This window comes from Salvelinus alpinus, chromosome 33 (genome assembly GCF_045679555.1).
Source record: "Salvelinus alpinus chromosome 33, SLU_Salpinus.1, whole genome shotgun sequence".
Lineage (NCBI taxonomy): Eukaryota > Metazoa > Chordata > Actinopteri > Salmoniformes > Salmonidae > Salvelinus > Salvelinus alpinus.
This window is the reverse complement of record NC_092118.1, coordinates 5,313,414-5,333,954: the sequence shown is the minus strand read 5'-3', so window position 1 is coordinate 5,333,954 and position 20,541 is coordinate 5,313,414. Positions and strand designations below refer to the sequence as shown.

Here is a 20,541-nt window from a genome sequence, read left to right as displayed (position 1 = left end):
TGAAAAAAAGGCAAATGCATGAAACAATATTTATTTCCAGTCAATGTAAATAACCTATCATTTTTAGGAATTCTATTTAATTGGAAATGGAACTTTGCCCTGTGCTTCTCTGCCCATGCACGCTAGTCTATAGGCTATTGATCATGTCATTGCTATCACACAATACATTGTAGGCACAGTTGATCTGCGGCGCCCAGCAGAGAATTGCACTTGGCTTTCATTTTGACTCAAACGGATCTCGACTATGAAAAGGTCGGTGATCACTGTTCTATTCTATATAGGCTATGGCTGCCTATTGTGATCATTACTGTTATATATAGGAATTATGTTCTTGCCTGATAGTCAATTCATTATAGGCCTATGGTTTATTAAGGGTAGGTCTATGTGAGTCGCATGTTAAATGCAAGAGTCATGTATTAACGTAGTACTACAAGACTATTTGGCCTGTAATGCAAAATCACGTTAGATGGTTTGTTGTGTGCGATCGATTACAGTCGGGTACAGGGTAGGTTTTATGATAATTTAATTATCGTTTGAGTACCAAATGATGTCCCACCTACATTTTTTGCTGGCCCTGCCATGAATGGATTTCTGCCTTCTCCACTAGCCAATTCCAAATCTAAACTAATTTCACACATATATTACTTAGTATATGTAAAGACCAGATTAAATTGAGAATAGTCTGATGGGTGAGAATATAATCACTTATGAATGAAGCCCAGTGTGTGCAGTCTAAGGCAAGAAACAGCACATGCATCATGTAGCCCATAGGCCTAGACACGGAGCGCACAAAACATTAGGCACACCTGCTCTTTCCATGACATAGACTGACCAGGTGAATCCAGGTGAAAGATATGATCCCTTATTGATATCACTTGTTAAATCCCCTTCAATCAGTGTAGATGAAGGGGAGGAGACACGTTCAAGAAAGATTTTTAAGCCTTGAGACAATTAAGACATGGATTGCATATGTGTGCCATTCAGAGGTTGAATGGACAAGACAAAATATTTAAGTACATTTGAAAGGGTTATGGTAGTGTTACTGGTTTGAGTGTGTCAAGAAATGCAACACTGCTGGGTTTTTCACGCTCAACAGTTTCCTGTGTGTATTAAGAATGGTCCACAACCCAAAGGACATCCAGCCAACTTGACAACTGTGCGAAGCAATATCGTCAACATGGGCCAGCATCCCTGTGGAATGCTTTCAACACCTTGTAGAGTCCATGCCCCGACAAATTGAGGCTGTTCTGAGGGCAAACGGGGTGCATCTCAATATTAGGAAGGTGTCCTTAATGTTTTGTGCACTCAGTGTATCCCTTACGGACTCGGGAGGGGGCGAAGGTTCGAGATCAATGCGTCCTACGAAACACGACCCTGCCAAGCCGCACTGCTTCTTGACGCACCAATGTGTCAGAGGAAACACCGTCCAGCTGCCGTTCGTAGTTAGCTTGCAGGCGCCAGGCCCACCACAAGGAGTCACTAGAGTGCGATGGGACAAGGAAATCCCAGCCAGCCAAACCCTCCCCTAACCCAGACGAAGCTGGGCCAATTGTGCCTCTGGGATTGATGTCTCAAGCACTACGGACCACGAAACAGAGCAGAGTGCATGCCTATCATGCAACTCTTTTCAAATCATCAATAGAGTCACATCATGCAGCCTTAGAATGTATTAGAAATCAAAACATATAGCATAGCCTAAGGTTTGTATCAAAACTAAAGTTGCATAAATAACTTTAAATTAAGCATATAGGAGGACCTGTTTCAAATTACCACTTTGTTAAATGCTCAACACAGAATGTTTGCACTCCCTCGGAAATCGTTTGGGGAAAAATATCCTTTCGATTTTATTCAGCTATGTTCAATTGTATTCTTATTTCTATAAATTAATAAAAAATAATGCCACGGGAATTATATTATTGTCTGCTAAATGAACCAGTGTAGCCCACACCCACATAGCATAGCCAGATCAAGGCCTAACTTAAGGACGACTCAGAATATGTTATTCTATTCTTCTGAAATAGGCTACATTGTCTTCATATCATAATGTTTCTTGAGAGCTGCCTAAAACAAATAATGGATTTATTGTGATTGTGTAGGCTATATTAAATGGATTTATTACACTTTTTATAATGTAGCCCTCGATGTTCCAAAGGTTCGAATCAGTGTCTTGTAGGCCCAGAGATACTTAATGTGTTTATGTTAATTAACAGCCAATTAACGTAAGACCGGCACTTATTTGCATGGCAGTTACCAGCTGACTAAATTTCATGACCACCACAGCCCTACTTTTGACCAGAGCTCAATGGGCCCTGGTCAAAATGAGTGCATTATGTAGGGAATTGGGTGCCATTTGAGGTGCAGCCTGTGAAGAACCTTGCCTGCCCCCTGCACTGAAGACACTACTGCACGCTCCAGCTCTTTGACATTCACAGAATCAGCCATTCAGGAGGGAACAGCACCTAAGGTTAGCATAAAGCCATGAGTAAGCCAGACTCCTGGCTTTGGGACTAAGGTCCTCTTCAAAAGGTCCTCTTCAAAGGTCCTCTTCAAATACACACACATGCGCACGCACACACACACACACACATACATTCTGTCTCACATAGACACGCACAAGCACATGCACGCACACCAAGATATCAAGGCTCAATGCATTACTTCAAACACAATCAACCCCTTTCTGCCACTGCAACCACACAGTGCATGTCTACATATTTTACATACACTACCAACATGCACGCACACAGACACATATCAATCCCCACGATAGTTGACAGTTTAGGTGATAACGCCCCACTAACTAAAAATGCTGTTTTACTTATCCAATCAATTCAAAGTGTACATACTTGCTGTCTCTGATAGGCCGAGAACATCTTTTCGATGTCCTTGAGGTCGAGGATCTTGAAGGCCCTCAGGTCATCGACGTCGTGCCAGATGGTGCCAGTGATCTTGTTCTGCGAGGTACATAGGCGGGACATAGGGTGGGCATAAATTGAGGGTGGATTACAAACTCTGAAGTTTCCTGCAGGTACAGATCTAGGATCAGCTTCCCCTCCCACCGATCCTCAAATTAATTAGAGGGGAAAATGTTAAACTGACCCAAGATCACCATCTAGGGGCAACTTCACCCTAGACCAGATTATAAACGGTAATAATCGAGGATTGGAGGGGGGGGGGGGGGGGGGGGTCCTGCATGTGCTGTGTGCCAGAGATGATTGCAGACAAATGTAAGTGTAAGAATTTTAGCAATTATACATTGTAATAAATTATGCCCTAACTAATAGTTAGCCCCAGAACAGTCTACTGCATAGGCCTACTATTTTTCTAATTAGCTAGCAAGTTAGCAATGTTAGTCATTTCGGGGCAAATTTAAAAATGTTAAAATCATCTTTTGAGAAGTGTAACTAGATAAAAATAAACTTTTTATTTCAACTAATTTTAACATTTAGTCAACTTAAGTTTTCCCATCTCAAGAGGTTGAATAAAAAATTACTATATTAAGTACCAATTAAGTGCCAAAAAAAGTTACAGGTTAGACCGTGACATGGTTGACGATTTCTTCTTAAATCAGCCATAAATCCCCTTGTGACCAGTAATGAAACGTGTTGTGTGCAACAGGGATTGGCAATTGAATACAAGCTTCACCAAAAAAATGAAACTTAAAACATTTATTAGCCTATTTATGAGTAACAGGGTTGAAGTGTTATGGTCGACTCGCTCAGTTTTCCACCACAAAACAACAGACAATGGCCAAAAAGAGTAGAACCGGCTTACCTGTTTTACTCTATGATTTGACTATTAGATGTTCAATATTTGTTTCGAAACAAATATTGACAAAGGAACAGTTTCACCATTTAAAACGAGAGTTCAGTTCACGTAACAGGGTTGACCTTAAAGTAAGAGACATATCTAAATAAATCCTTAATCACATTAAATAAATAAATAGTCTTCAGAAATGACTTTGTCAGAGCAACAAAATAACTAGGGTTTTACAATGATGGTGAAACTTGGTTAAAATCTTCAGAGAAATGACACAGGGTTGATGGAGGGTACGTCAAAATGCAGAATCTTGGCACTTTAGCAAGCCTCAACTCACATAAAACATCTGATTAATTGAATTATCCATGTGGTCTATATTAAAGGGCACTTCATTTAATATAACAGGCTTTTAAAATTCAATATTGGGATGCATAAGGCACTCATTTCGTGGAACGACCCATGTAACAAATGATGTACTTACTAAAAGTTAACCCAGGACAGAATAGAGTCTACTGCATATTCTCTGTCCTGAGAAACTCAATTCAACAAAATGGGCTCCATTCAGCGCATAGTGAAATGCTAGCACAGTGGTCTGTTGCAATATACGTTCATCAATCACCAACGTAAGGACCTAGCTGTAATTCTAACAACCTCCTCTTCATAGTCTAAATTGCACACCTACTCATTCCAGGGTTTTTATTTATTTTTACATTGTAGAATAATAGTGGAAAAAAATGTGTTAAATAAATCAAAATATATTTTATATTTGAGATTCTTCAAAGTAGCCACCCTTTGACAGCTTTGCGCTTAGTGGGAATATCATTTGTTTTTCAACAGGACAATAACCCAAAACACTTCCAGGCTGTGTAAGGGCTATTTGACCAAGAAGGAGAGTAATGGAGTGCTGCATCAGATGACCTGGCCTCCACCATCACCCGACCTCAACCCAATTGAGATGGTTTGGGATGAGTTGGACCACAGAGGGAAGGGAAAGCAGCCAACAAGTGCTCAGCATATGTGGGAACTCCTTCAAGACTGTTGGAAAAGCATTCCAGGTGAAGCTGGTTGAGAGAATGCCAAGAGTGTGCAAAGCTGTCATCAAGGCAAAGGGTGGCTACTTTGAAGAAAAACACTATTTTGGTTACTACATGATTCCATTTGTGTTATTTCATAGTTTTGATGTCTTCACTAGTATACTACAATGTAGAAAATAGTCAAAATAAAGAAAAACCCTTGAATGAGTAGGCGTTTCCAAACTTGTGACTGCTACTGTACATTAACACAAATATATTTATATTAAATGTAGGCCTAGAAGTGGTTATTTCAGTGAAATCAGACAACAGACCAGTACTCTTTACCTCGCCCAGCTTGGCCCAGTTGAAGGATTTGAGCGGGTGCGAGGGCTGCGGGATAGACTTGGAGCGCATGGTTGCAGTGGTACCAAATCCAGGTGGGCCCAGAGGAGGTGGGATTCCAGAGAAGATGGGTGGAGCTCCAGGAGGAGGAGGAGGGCCTCCAGGTGGAGGAGGGGGAGGAGGAGGGCAGCTGAATGGCAAAGGGGGAGGTGGCGGAGGGAAGCCTCCGGTCATGGGGGGAGGGGGGACGGGGCCACCAGGGGGCGGAGGAGGGAAAGGTACGCTGTCACCCTATCGGTGGAAAGAAAGACAAAATGACGGGATGATTACAAGTTAGAAATAAGAAAATCAAACAATCTATGAAATACTTTTATTTGCACACCATTAAACCAAAACAAACTATGGAGCATTTGGCATTACATTAAGAATATAACATGTGGTTTCAAACCAACCTTCGAACAGTATGTAATTGAACATGACCATGTGCTTGCCTTTTCTTAATATGTGTAAAAATATGTATACTGTTGAAACTACATTGCTAGCAATGGGACAATAAAGATTTTCTGAATCTCAATCTTTCACTACAATTTGCCAACCCTAAGGCTACAGACATACAGAGATTTTGCATCGAATAATGAAAACTTAACCTAAAACAGTGGGACAAGAAGAGACATTGTGACAGCACGCTTACTGCTATGTCACTGATGCGCGAGTGCAGGTCGAGCACTTGGTCCCGCGCTGACCGCAACTCTACTCCCTCTCTCTGTAGTTTGTCCTTCATCTTGTTGAGGGTCTTCATCATGTCCTCCTTCTCCTGCGTCTTGGTATCACATTCCCTCTCTTTCCGCTCCAGCTTGGCCATAAGCTCTGCGTGGTCTAAAAGAGCACATGGTGAAGAAGATGTCATTGCTGTTCAAATTGTTGTATATTCTCAAATTCGCACACACTAGCACTCGGACTTGCACACACGCACACAAACAGAAAGGCACACACTACACCTACACACGGTAGACATTCACAAGCAAACAGAAGGACACATGCAGACACAAACACACACACACACGGCTCTCTGCATCTCTGGCCAAAGGCATAACACAATCCCATAGATGCACTTCTGCACTATGGCCAGCATATGGCGATGTTTCAAACAAGTAGAGCTAGAAGATACCGTTTTACCTTTCCTGAACTTCTCTGCTTGGTCTCTCCATTGCTTAACCTCATTTTCATTGACCAACCTGTGAGGAAAGACAAACAACATGGCTCTTAACCTGATCAAAGTCTATTTGGTAACAAACAGGGCTCGATGGTCCACGCCAAATCGAGCCAAACGGTCAATTCAATACATGGATTGGAGGAAAAACGGGCCATTTCAAATCAAATCAAATGTTATTTGTCACATACACATGGTTAGCAGATGTTAATGCGAGTGTAGCGAAATGCTTGTCCTTCTAGCGCCGACAGTGCAGTCGGGAATGCTACCCGTGCTCGGATTTCATCAACCTTATTGTCAAGAGACTGGACATTGGCGAGTAGTATGCTAGGGAGTGGAGCGCGATGTGCCCGTCTCCGAAGCCTGGCCAGGAGACCGCCTCGTTTGCCCCTTTTACGGCGTCGCACAGGGTCGCCGGCTGGGATCAGATCCATTGTATTGGGTGGAAGGCAAAACACTGGATCCGTTTCGGGAAAGTCATATTCCTGGTAGGAACGATGATGAGTTGACGTTAATCGTATATTCAGTAGTTCCTCCCGACTGTATGTAATGAAACCTAAGATTACCTGGGGTACCGATGTAAGAAATAACACATAAAAAAACAAAATACTGCATATTTTCCAAGGAACGCGAAGCGAGGCGGCCATCTCGTTTCGGCGCCGGATGTTCTTCAGGAGGCTGAAGAAATTCGGCTTGTCACCAAAAGCACTCACAAACTTCTACAGATGCACAATCGAGAGCATCCTGTCGGGCTGTATCACCGCCTGGTACGGCAACTGCTCCGCCCACAACCGTAAGGCTCTCCAGAGGGTAGTGAGGTCTGCAGAACGCATCACCGGGGGCAAACTACCTGCCCTCCAGGACACCTACACCACCCGATGTCACAGGAAGGCCATAAAGATCATCAAGGACAACAACCACCCAAGCCACTGCCTGTTCACCCCGCTATCATCCAGAAGGCGAGGTCAGTACAGGTGCATCAAAGCAGGGACCGAGAGACTGAAAAACAGCTTCTATCTCAAGGCCATCAGACTGTTAAACAGCCACCACTAACATTTAGCGGCCGCTGCCAACATACTGACTCAACTCCAGCCACTTTAAAAATGGGAATTGATGGAAATTATGTAAAAATGTACCACTAGCCACTTTAAACAATGCCACTTAATATAATGTTTACATACCCTACATTACCCATCTCATATGTATATACTGTACTCTATATCATCTACTGCATCTTGCCATCTTTATGTAATACATGTACCACTAGCCACTTTAAACTATGCCACTTTATGTTTACATACCCTACAGTACTCATCTCATATGTATATACCGTACTCTATACCATCTACTGCATCTTGCCTATGCCGTTCTGTACCACCACTCATTCATATATCTTTATGTACATATTCTTTATCCCTTTACACTTGTGTGTGTATAAGGTAGTAGTTGTGGAATTGTTAGGTTAGATTACTTGTTGGTTATTACTGCATTGTCGGAACTAGAAGCACAAGCATTTCGCTACACTCGCATTAACATCTGCTAACCATGTGTATGTGACTAATAAAATTTGATTTGATTTGATTTGAATATCTAACAAGTAATCAAACAAATTCACAACAACTACCTTATACACACAAATGTAAAGGGATGGAATAAGAATATGTACATATACATATATGGATGAGCGATGGCCGTGCGGCATAGGCAAGATGCAATAGATGGTATGAAATAGAGTATATACATATCAGATTAGTAATGTAGGATATGTAAACATTATTAAAGTGGCATTATTTAAATTCACTAGTGATACCTTTATTAATTCCATTTATTAAAGTGGACAGTGATTTGGGTCAGCAGCCTCTCAATGTTAGTGATGGCTGTTTAACAGTCTGATGGCCTTGAGATAGAAGCTGTTTTTCAGTCTTTCGGTCCCAGCTTTGATGCACCTGTACTGACCTCGCCTTCTGGATGATAACGGGGTGAACAGGCAGTGGCTCGGGTGGTTGTTGTCCTTGATGATCTTTTTGGCCTTCCTGTGACATCGGGTGCTGTATGTGTCCTGGAGGGCAGGTAGTTTGCCCCCGGTGAAGCATTGTGCAGACCGCAATACCCTCTGGAGAGCCTTGCGTTTGAGGGCGGTGCAGTTATCGTACCAGGCGGTGATACAGCCTGACAGGATGCTCTCGATTGTGCATCTGTAAAAGTTTGTAAGCCACATTTCTTCAGCCAACTGAGATTGAAGAGGCATTGTTGCACCTTCTTCACCACGCTGTCTGTGTGGGTGGACCATTTCAGTTTGTCCGTGATGTGTACACCGAAGAACTTAAAACTTTCCACCTTCTCCACTGTCCTGTCGATGTGGATAGGGGAGTGCTCCCTCTGCTGTTTGCTGAAGTCCACAATCATCTCCTTTGTTTTGTTGACGTTAAGTGACAGGTTGTTTCCCTGACACCACACTCCGAGTGCCCTCACCTCCTGCCTGTAGGTTGTCTTGTCATTGTTGGTAATCAAGCCCACCACTGTTGTATCGTCTGCAAACTTGATGATTGAGTTGGAGGCGTGCATGGCCACGCAGTCGTGGGTTAACAGAGAGTACAGGAGGGGGCTGAGCACGCACCCTTGTGGGGACCCGGTGTTGAGGATCAGCGAAGTGGAGATGTTGTTTCCTACCTTCACCACCAGGGGCGGCCTGTCAGAAAGTCCAGGACCCAATTGCACAGGGCGGGGTTGAGACCCAGGGCCTTAAGCTTAATGATGAGCTTGGAGGGTACTATGGTGTTGAATGCTGAGCTGTAGTCAATGAACAGCATTCTTACATAGGTATTCCTCTTTTCCAGATGGGATAGGGCAGTGTGCAGTGTGATGGCGATTGCATCGTCTGTGGACCTGTTGGGGTGGTATGCAAACTGAAGTGGTTCTAGAGTGGCAGGTAAGGTGGAGGTGATATGATCCTTGACTAGTCTCAAAGCACTTCATGATGACAGAAGTCAGTGCTACGGGGCGATAGTCATTTAGTTCAGTTATCTTTGCCTTCTTTGGTACAGGAACAATGGTGGCCATCTTGAAGCATGTGGCGACAGCAGACTGGGATAGGGAGTGTTTGAATATGTCCATAAACACACCAGCCAGCTGGTCTGTGCATGCTCTGAGGATGCGGCTAGGGATGCCATCTGGGCCAGCAGCCTTGCGAGGGTTAACACGTTTAAATGTCTTACTCACGTTGGCCATGGAGAAGGAGAGACGGGGCCCGCAGTCCTTGTTAGCGTCGGTGGCACTGTATTATCCTCAAAACGGGCAAAGAAGGTGTTTAGCTTGTCTGGAAGCAAGACGTCGGTGTCCGTGACGAGGCTGGTTTTGTTTTTGTAGCCCGTAATTGCCTGTAGGCCCTGCCACATACCCCTTGTGTCTGGGCCATTGAATTGCGACTCCATTTTGTCCCTATACCGACATTTCGCTTGTTTGATTGCCTTGCCGGGGGGAATAACTACACCGTTTATATTCGGCCGTATGGTTGGGGTAGGTTTTAATAGTCACCGTGGGTAGAACATCTCCAATGCACTTCCTAATAAACTCACTCACTGAGTCAGCATATAAATCAATGTTATTGTCTGAGGCTTCCCGGAACATTTTCCAGTCCACGTGATCAAAACAATCTTGAAGCGTGGATTCCGATTGGTCAGACCAGCATTGAATGGTTCTAGTCACGGGTACATCCTGTTTGAGTTTCTGCCTATAGGACGGTACGAGCAAGATGGAGTCGTGGTCGGATTTGCCGAAGGGAGGGAGGGGGAGGGCCTTGTATGCATCGCGGAAGTTAGAGTAGCAGTTGTCCAGTGTTTTGCTCGAGCGGGTACTACAATGTAGCCTTGTTCTCAGATTAGCTTTGTTAAAATCTCCTGCTACAATAAATGCAGCCTCAGGATATATGGTTTACAGTTTACATAGAGTCCAGTGAAGTTCTTTCAGGGCCATCGAGGTATCTGCTTGAGGGGGAGGGGATATACACGGCTGTGACTATAATCAAAGATAATTATCTTGGTAGATAATGCGGTCAGCATTTGATTGTAATGAATTCTAGGTCAGGTGAACAAAAGGACTTGAGTTCCTGTATGTTGTTGTTGCTACACCATGAGTCGTCAATCATGAGGCATACATCCCCGCCCTTCTTCTTACCAGAGAGATGTTTGTTTCTGTCGGTGCGACGCATGAAGAAACCCGGTGGCTGTACCAACTCTGACAACATATCCCAAGTGAGCCATGTTTCTGTGAAACAGAGAATGTTACAATCTCTGATGTCTCTCTGGAAGGCAACTCATGCCCTAATTTCGTCCACCTTGTTGTCTAGAGACTGGACATTGGCGACTAATATGCTCGGAAGCTGTGGGTGGTGTGCTCGCCTTCTAAGTCTGACCAGGAGGCCGCTCCATCTGCCTCTCCTGCGGTGACGACGTTGTTTTGGGTCGGTCTCTGGGATAAGATCCCATGTCCAGGGTGGAGGTCCGAACAAAGGATCCACTTCGGGAAAGTCGTATTCCTGGTTGTAATGTTGGTAAGTTGATGTCAGTCTTATATCCAATAGTTCTTCCCGGCTATATGTAATAACACTTAAGATTTTCTGGGCTAACAATGTAATAAGTAATACATAAAAAAACGAATTACTGCATTGTTTCCTAAGAACTTGAAGCGAGGCGACCATCTCTGTCGGCACCATCTTGCGAACAATTGGTAATGAGTGCAATTTCGATTCATTGGCTTTGCTGACTGGGTTGAAATGTAATTGATCCAACTTCGCATAGCACGTCGTCATTAATACGCAATCGAGGCTATAAAGCTGTATTGTTATTTTCATATTTATAGATGTTGTTCCCAAATTAAGTTTTTCATTGCTATACATTATAACGGGTTCGAGTTTAAGGCCTGTATTTATAAAGCACCTTAGAGTAGGAGTGCTGATCTAGGATTAGGTTTCCCCTGTCCATATCAACTTCTTTATGGCAAACTAGAAGGCAAAACTGATCCTACATCAGCACTCCTACTCCGAGACTCTTTGTGAAAAGGGTCCTGATATCAATATGTTACAATAGGTATAGTGGTACAGCATGTTTGATAGTGGGTGAAAGTGTGAGATTGGATATGGAAGCTATGAGAGAGACTAAGAAATTCTAAAGATGATCAATGGAAGTGCCATGAAGGACTAGATGATGGAGAAAGAGACACCTGGTGCAACGGTGGTACCCATGGCTGGATGAGAGAGAGCGAGACAGCAAGAGAGCTAGAGAGCGAGACAGCAAGAGAGCTAGAGAGCGAGAGAACGAGAATGAAGATCCAGACAGAGAACACGGACACATTGTTTTGACCGTCTATTGATGACTAGGAAATGGCCAAATAAGTTGGCACAGATTCATACCTACAAGGGCGCCTACAAGAGATGAGGATGACAAGGTGACTTAGGCGTTAACCAAATTGAGATCACTAGTGCACTTTTGTAAATATATACAACTTTGTTACACTGTGAAAGCACAGACCTATCTCAGAACCAAGTACATTAAACAGCTCAAACCTATCAACGAATGACAGTTATTTGCTAGAACTCAACACACCGCACTAGATGTGTTAGTTAAAAAACACTGTTTTGCGGAGTGTTCATTTCTGTCAGTGCAGGCGAGCGGTCAGAGCCGTCCTCACAGCGACTACAAATGATTAACGACTTTGTCTTTATTTGTTTTCAGACCGTCTACTCCTGAGCGTCTGCGCACGAGACAAACCCTTAGTTGCCATCAACAACAATGGCTCCAACGGCTCCGACGCTTAACCGTACTGTACTCTTTCGACAGTTGACTATAACTTAGTTTTCTACTCTCTTCCTCTCAACTTATACTCTTTTCCAAGCACAATTTACTCTAAGAGGGTTTATATGGAAACAAAACAAGCCTGTCATTAATGTCAACATACTTAAATATTTAAACTGTTTAATGGAGGCACAATTGGTGGACTTGTGTCCAAACTTGCCCAGTTTGCTAATGGAAAGAATCACGCCTAAGTGTACCGATTATACAAACAATGGTCAATGAAGTCAATTGAGTGGCTAGCGTTGGCCAAGGTTTCCTCCCGATGCTTTGTGGTGCTTTCATAGAGAAGACTAAACACATTAATCATTGCTCTTAGCTTGTTTTAAAAATGACAGAGAGATGGGGGGGGGGGGGGGGGGGGTGTACAGTATGACTATGAGGAGACATGGGAGGAAGAGAGGGAGGGAGAGGGAAAGATGAAGAAGGGAGACAGAGATGGAGAGGGGGAAAGAGACAGAACTTGGATATTTCAACCTACATGTACAAATTACCTCAACTAACCTGTAACCCCGCACACTGACTCGGTACCGGTACCCCCTGTATATAGCCTCGTTATTGTTATTTTATAGTGTTACTTTTAATACATTTTTTACTTTCATTTATTTGGTAAATATTTTCTAAACTCTGCTTGAACTGTACTGTTGTAATCGGCGCATGTGACAAATAAAGTTTGATTTAAAACACAAGGAAGGAGTCCTGAATTCTGTCTTTTAACACTGTGTACATTATTACAGCGCAAAGCTGTGGTTTCAGATACCTATGTTTTACAATTCCCCAACCTCAAAAAGAAACATGTCTACAACCATTCGAAAGGGAATCTCTACCAGAACCAATGTAAATATTCTCCTTGATGACATATCTAAAAATGTTTTTCAGCTCAAATGATCACTCTGGTAACACTTTACCTCTTTGGGCTAGGGGGCAGTATTTTGACGTCCGGATGAAAAGCGTGCCCAAAGTAAACTGCCTGTTACTCAGGCCCACAAGCTAGGATATGCATATAATTGGTAGATTCTGATAGAAAACCCTCTATGGTTTCTGAAACTGTTAGAATAATGTCTGTGAGTATAAAAGAACTGAAATGGCAGGCGAAACCCAGAGGACAAACCATAAAATAAAATACATTTCAGCCTACCACTGTTTCCAATGGCTGTCATGTTTATTATGAGGTGAAATCCTCCCAGATTGCAGTTCCTAGTGCTTCCACTAGATGTCAACAGTCTTTAGAAAGAGTTTCAGGCTTGTTTTTGGAAAAAATAATTTGTAGTTTTTCTAAGTGGCTCCCATTTTGGCTGTAGTGTTTTCATGCGCGTGGATGAGAGCGCGTTCTTTGTTGTTCATCTCCGGTAAAGACAATAACGATTCTCCATCTTAAATTTGATCATTTATTTACGTATTAGGATACCTGAGGTTTGATTATAAACGTTGTTTGACTTGTTTGGAGAAGTTTATTGGTAACGCTTGGGATTCATTTTGTATGCATTTTGAAGGAGGGAAACCGGTAGATTATTGAATGAAGCGCGCCAGCTAAACTGAGTTTTTGGGGATATAAAGAAGGATTTTATCGAACAAAAGGACCATTTGTGATCTAGCTGGGACCTTTTGGAGTGCCAACAAAAGAAGATCTTCAAAGGTAAGGCATTTATTATATTGCTATTTCTGACTTTCGTGGCGCACCTGCCTGGTTGAAAAATGTTTTTCATGCTTTTGCATGCGGGGCGCTGTACTCAGATAATCGCATGGTGTGCTTTCACCGTAAAGCCTTTTTGAAATCTGACACAGTGGCTGGATTAACAAGAAGTTAAGCTTTATTTTGATGTATGACACTTGTATTTTCATGAATGTTAAATATTTATATTTCTGTAATTTGAATTTGGCGCTCTGCAATTTCACCGGATGTTGTCGAGGTGGGTCGCTAGCGGAACGCCTGCGCCAGAAAGGTTAAAGCATCCAGGTATAATGCCTTACAATGCAATTATAATATATTGTAAGACTTTTTATGAGTATGATGCCTTTACAATGTCTTACAATCGTCTCATAATGATCCAGACAAAGTAACAGCCAGTTTGAAACAGTTGAGAATTGTATGCAGAGAGAGTGTAACAGTAACTACAGACGCTGGGAGACGGGAAGCAAGTACAGGGTGAGGAATAAATAATAAATAGACTTGAAATTAACAAGAACAGCGTCTGAACAAGAGAAACAAAACAACATCAATGCAGACACAGGAATGAAACTGAGGAAGTAACAGATATAGGGGAGGCAATCAATGACGTGATGGAGTCCAGGTGAGTCCAATGAAGCGCTGGTGCGCGTAATAATGGTGTGCGTAATGATGAACAGCCTGGAGACCTTGAGCGCCAGAGAGGGGGAGCGGGAGCAGATGTGACAGAGCGATATACCATATAATAAGTATTGTTATAAGTAGGGCCCTGTGTTTTGGTTAATCATGTCACATGACCTGGATATGAACCTTTTCCAGAATTGAGAATTAAACCAAAAATTAAAGCAATTATCTGAGGATGTTACTGAAACATCTGACAAAAAGAAAAGGGGACAATTTGATGAAAAAGCTTTATATAAAAGTTCAAATCCAGGTCATGTGACATGATTAACCAAAACAGTTATAAGACATTATATAGGCTCATACTGTACATGCTCATATCAGGTTATACCGAGATGCTTTAGGTAAAGTGTTACAGTTATTATTTTCTCCCCTTCTTTATCTCACCAAACAACTGCTTCAATGTAACATGGTCGACTGGGCTGGGAATCATGGAGTCGTTCGGCTAACACGATTACAGCAATTCCTTTTGATCTCGCTTCTGCTTTCATGACAATTCACCTCACTGAGTGAGGCAGGTACCGTGCATTCCCACAACCCCCTGCTGCCACCCCACCTCCCCATTCTAACCAATCCCTTTCCCTGAATCCTCACTCAGGCCCAGCTTATGGCTGCAGTCCAATGTTCTATACATTGTCCGTGAAGGGTGCACTTGCTCAGTCCCCCTTGTGGATATGATAGCATTAGATTGGTGTATGTTAAGGCTAGGGTGTCTTCGCCAAATTTCCTATATTAGTCCATTTTGTTTAAATCCATAAGGGGGAGTGAAGGGCTGCAGACTGAGAATAAAGGTAGGGAATTGTACCGCAGCCCATGTTGAATTTCCAGTTAAAACCCTGTCTAGTTTTATGAACAAAAGATGCCCCACCCCTTTCTCTTCACTCTCTTTGAACTCTGGTAAGCAAACAGTGAGCTATTTCAGTATTTTTGTGTGTTCCCACCAAGCTTGAAACATTGTGTCATAACAGCAGCTGTCGATGTCAAGGAAGTCTTTGATCAGCACAAGATGTAATGCCAAAAGGATGCTTCCATGTGTCTCTTGAATTTCCTAATTGGTTCAGTCAGGTTCTATATACAGCTCTAGCAACAAAGAACATATCTCATAATAGCTCTATATATCAACATTTTATCAACACAGTTGCTTGACAACATGAAGACACATGATCATAAGCAACATTGTGTGTGCCAACATCAGGGCGTGTTTTTGGTTGTGTCCGTGAGTATGAGTGAGAGTGTGTATCTATGTTTGTATCTGTCGGTGTGTCACAAATCGTGTGAGGCCAGGTTACTCACATGCGAATGATATTTTTGACACTGAAGTTGTCTAGGGGCGCAATGTCCGGGTCCTCTCCCTTCTCATCTTGCAGGACTATCTGCTGCAGGATCCGGTCTAGGAGCTGCCAATGCTGCAGACTGCCCCCTCCGCGTTTGTCTGGAAAACAGCAAACGAGAGTTAATAAACACCACATACTTCTAAGGTCACACACACACACTGATGAACGGTTAGCTCCTTGGAGGACAAGCAGAAGGACTTCAATGACAACGATCAATGTTAAGATTGTAGCCTCACTACTCTCATCAATACAGAAGTGAAGATTTTTTTCAAGAACAACTGGTGTGTTTTGTAAGAGGGGGTATAACTGGCTCCATGGATTCACGGTTTTGAGTAGTGGCAGAAACATTGACCAACTTGTGAGGCAGCTATCGTTATCAACCAGCCTTTGCAGTGTTGACTAGAGTCAATCCTTTTTATCAGTTAAGGTACACTGTCTTCACACCTCTGGAGATTTATTATTGACCACTGTGAAGCAGATGTAATAGTGATGAACCAGGCTTTGAGGCAGATGTAATAGTGACCAGCCTGGGAGGCTGATGTAACATTTAGAGGCCGACCGATAAATCGGTTGACCGATATTATTGTCCGACATTAGCCTTTCACAGAAAAATTTGTATTGGACTTCATTCCAGAGATAAAGCTCAGATATTATATACATATAGTATAAAGTATTCATCCCCCTTGGCGTTTTTCCTATTTTGCTGTATTACAACCTATAATTTAAATGGATTTATTTGGATTTCATGTAATAAACAAAATAGTCCAAATTGGTGAAGTGAAATGAAAAAAATAACAAAAAAACGGAAAAGTGCTGTATTCACCCCCTTTGCTATGAATCAATCAAATCAAAGTTTATTTGTCAAGTGCGCCAAATACAACAGGTGAAGACCTTACAGTGAAATGCTTACTTACAGGCTCTAATCAATAGTGTGAACAATAGGTAAGTAAAGAAATAAAAACAACAGTAAAAAGACAGTGAAAAATAACAATAGCAAGGCTATATACAGTAGTGAGGCTATAACAGTAGTGAGGCTATATACAGGCACCGGTTAGTCGGGCTGATTGAGGTAGTATGTACATGTAGATATGGTTAAAGTGACTATGCATTTATGATAAACAGAGAGTAGCAGTAGGAAAAAGAGGGATTTGCGGGTGGTGGGTGGCGGGTGGCGGGACACAATGCAGATAGCCCGGTTAGCCAATGTGCGGAGGCACTGGTTGGTCGGGCCAATTGAGGGAGTATGTATAGTTAAAGTGACTATGCAAATATGACAAACAGAGAGCAGCAGCAGAGTAACAGAGGGGGGGGGGGGGGGGGGGGGGGGGCACAATGCAAATAGTCAAATTATGGCTTGGGGGTAAAAACTGTTGAGAAGCCTTTTTGTCCTAGTCTTGGCACTCCGGTACCGCTTGCCATGCGGTAGTAGAGAGAACAGTCTATGACTGGGGTGGCTGAGGACTTTGACAATTTTTAGGGCCTTCCTCTGACACCGCCTGGTGTAGAGGTCCTGGATGGCAGGCAGCTTAGCCCCAGTGATGTACTGGGCCGTATGCACTACCCTCTGAAGTGCCTTGCGGTTTGGAAGCCGAGCAATTGCTGTACCAGGCAGTGATGCAACCAGTCAGAATGCGCTCGATGTTGCAGTTGTAGAACCTTTTGAGGATCTGAGGACCCATGCCAAATCTTTTTAGTTTCCTGATGGGGAATAGGCTTTGTCGTTCCATCTTCACAGCTGTCTTGGTGTGTTTGGACCATTCTAGTTGGTTGGAGATGTGGACACCAAGGAACTTGAAGCTTTCAACCTGCTCCACTACAGCCCCGTTGATGAGAATGGGGGCGTGCTCGGTCCTCCTCTTCCTGTAGTCCACAATCATCTCCTTTGTCTTGGTTACGTTGAGGGATAGATTGTTATTCTGGCACCAACCAGCCAGGTCTCTGACCTCCCTATATGCTGTCTCGTCGTTGTCGGTGATCAGGCCTACCACTGTTGTGTCGTCTGCAAACTTAATGATGGTGTTGGAGTCGTGCCTGGCCATGCAGTCATGGGTGAACAGGGAGTACAGGAGGGGACTGACCACACACCCCTGAGGGGCTCCAGTGTTGAGGATCAGCGTGGCAGATGTGTTGCTACCTACCCTCACCACCTGGGTGCGGCCCGTCAGGAAGTCCAGGATCCAATTGCAGAGGGAGGTGTTTAGTCCCAGGTTCCTTAGCTTAGTGATGAGCTTTGAGGGTACTATGGTGTTGAACGCTGAGCTGTAGTCAATGAATAGCATTCTCACGTAGGTGTTCCTTTTGTCCAGGTGGGAAAGGGCAGTACGCAATAGAGATTGTATCATATGTGGATCTGTTTGGGCGGTATGCAAATTGGAGTGGATCTAGGATTTCTGGGATAATGGCGTTTATGTTTATGTAGTCATTTAGGCAGGTTGACTCCGTGTTCTTGGGCACAGGGACTATGGTGATCTGCTTGAAACATGTTGGTATTACAGACTCAATCAGGGACATGTTGAAAATGTCAGTGAAGACCCCTGCCAGTTGGTCAGGACATGCCCGGAGCACACGTCCTGGTAATCCGTCTGGCCCCGCAGCGTTGTGAATTTTGATCTGTTAAAGGTCTTACTCACACCGGCTACGGAGAGCGTGATCACACAGTTATCCGGAAAAGCTAATGCTCTCATGCATGCCTCAGTGTTGCTTGGCTCGAAGCGAGCATAGAAGTGATTTAGCTCGTCTGGTAGGCTCGTGTCACTTGGCAGCTCGCGGATATGCTTCCCTTTGTAGTCTGTAATAGTTTGCAAGCCCTGCCACATAAGATGAGCATCAGAGCCGGTATAGTACGATTCAATCTTAGCCCTGTATTGACGCTTTGCCTGTTTGATGGTTCGTCGGAGGGCATAGCAGGATTTCTTATAAGCTCCCATGTTAGAGTCCCGCACCTCGAAAGAGGCAGCTCTAGCCTTTAGCTCAGTGCAAATGTTGCCTGTAATCCATGGCCTCTGGTTGGGGTATGTACGTACAGTCACTGTGGGGACGACATCCTCGATGCACTTATTGATAAAGCCAGTGACTGATGTGGTATACTCCTCAATGCCATCGGAAGAATCCCGGAACATGTTCCAGTTTGTGATAGCAAAACAGTCCTGTAGTTTAGCATTTGCTTCATCTGACCACTTTTTTTATAGACCGAGTCACTGGTGCTTCCTGCTTTCATTTTTGCTTGTAAACAGGAATCAGGAGTATAGAATTGTGGTCGGATTTACCAAATGGAGGGCAAGTGAGAACTTTGTACGTGTTTCTGTGTGTGGAGTACAGGTGATCTATATTTTTTCCCCTCTGGTTGCACATTTAACATGTTGATAGAAAAGAGGTATAACTGATTTAAATTTCCCTGAATTAAAGTCTCCGGCCACTAGGAGCGCCACCTCTAGGTGGCAGTTTCCTGTTTGCTTATTTCCTTATACAGCTGACTGAGTACGGTCTTAATGCCAATATCCGTCTGTGGGGGTAAATAAACAGCCACGAAAAATATAGCGGAAAACTCTCTAGGCAAATAGTGTGGTCTGCATTTTATCACAAGATACTCTACTTCAGGCGAGCAAAATCTAGAGATTTCCTTAGATTTCGTGCACCAGCTGTTGTTTACAAACATGCACAGACCGCCTCCCCTCTTCTTACCGGAGTGCTGTTCTATCCTGCCGCTGCAGCGTATATCCCGCTATCTGAATATCCATGTCATCATTCAGCCACGATTCCGTGAAACATAAGATATTACAGTTTTTGATGTCCCATTGGTCGGATATTCGTGATCGTACCTCGTCTAATTTATTGTCCAATGATTGCACGTTGGCGAGTAATATTGACGTAACGGCAGCTTTCCCACTCGCCTTCTGTGGATCCTTACGAGGCACCCCGCTCTGTGTCCTCTGTACCCGCGTCTCTTCCTCTTGCAAATAACTGGGATTTTGGCCTTGTCGGGTGTTCGGTGAATGTCCTGTGCATCCTGCTTGTTGAAGAAAAATATATATGTCTAATCCGAGGTGAGTGATTGCTGTTAAATAAAGTCCACCTGTGTGCAATCTAAGTGTCACATGATCTGTCAAATGATCTTAGTATATATACACCTGTTCTGAAAGGCCCCAGAGTCTGCAACACCACTAAGCAAGGGGTACCACCAAACAAGTGGCACCATGAAGACCAAGGAGCTTTTCAAACAGGTCAGGGACAAAGTTGTGGAGAAGAAAAGATCAGGGTTGGGTTCCAAAAAAATATCCAAAACTTTGAACATCCCACGGAGCACCATCAAATCCATTATTTAAAAAATTTAAAAGAATATGGCACCACAACGAACCTGACAAAAGAGGGCCGCCCACCAAAACTCACGGACCAGGCCTGGAGGGCAGTAACTACAGAGGCAACAGAGACCAAAGATAACCCTGAAGGAACTGCAAAGCTCCACAGCGGAGATTGGAGTATCTGTCCATAGGACCACTTTAAGCCGTACACTCCACAGAGCTGGGCTTTACAGAAGAGTGTCCAGAAAAAAGCCACTGCTTAAAGAAAAAAATAAGCAAACACATTTGGTGTTCGCCAAAAGACATGTGGGAGACTCCCCAAACATATGGAAGAAGGTACTCTGGTCAGATGAGACTAAAATTGAGCTTTACCCAACACCTCTCATCACCCC

The 20,541-nt window shown here is 43.5% G+C and overlaps 1 protein-coding gene across 2 annotated transcripts in view; it reads right to left on the bottom strand.

The window, feature by feature from the left end:
- daam2 (dishevelled associated activator of morphogenesis 2) overlaps positions 1 to 20,541 on the bottom strand; it is a 238,821-nt gene that overhangs the window by 30,709 nt on the left and 187,571 nt on the right. For both annotated transcript variants that reach the window (XM_071381760.1, XM_071381761.1), the window contains exons 11-15: positions 15,811 to 15,949; positions 6,291 to 6,349; positions 5,806 to 5,990; positions 5,118 to 5,405; positions 2,847 to 2,954 (exon numbers count right to left, since the gene is read on the bottom strand). In XM_071381760.1, the coding sequence (XP_071237861.1) occupies positions 2,847 to 2,954; positions 5,118 to 5,405; positions 5,806 to 5,990; positions 6,291 to 6,349; positions 15,811 to 15,949 (779 nt within the window). The remainder of the gene's footprint in view (positions 1 to 2,846; positions 2,955 to 5,117; positions 5,406 to 5,805; positions 5,991 to 6,290; positions 6,350 to 15,810; positions 15,950 to 20,541) is intronic.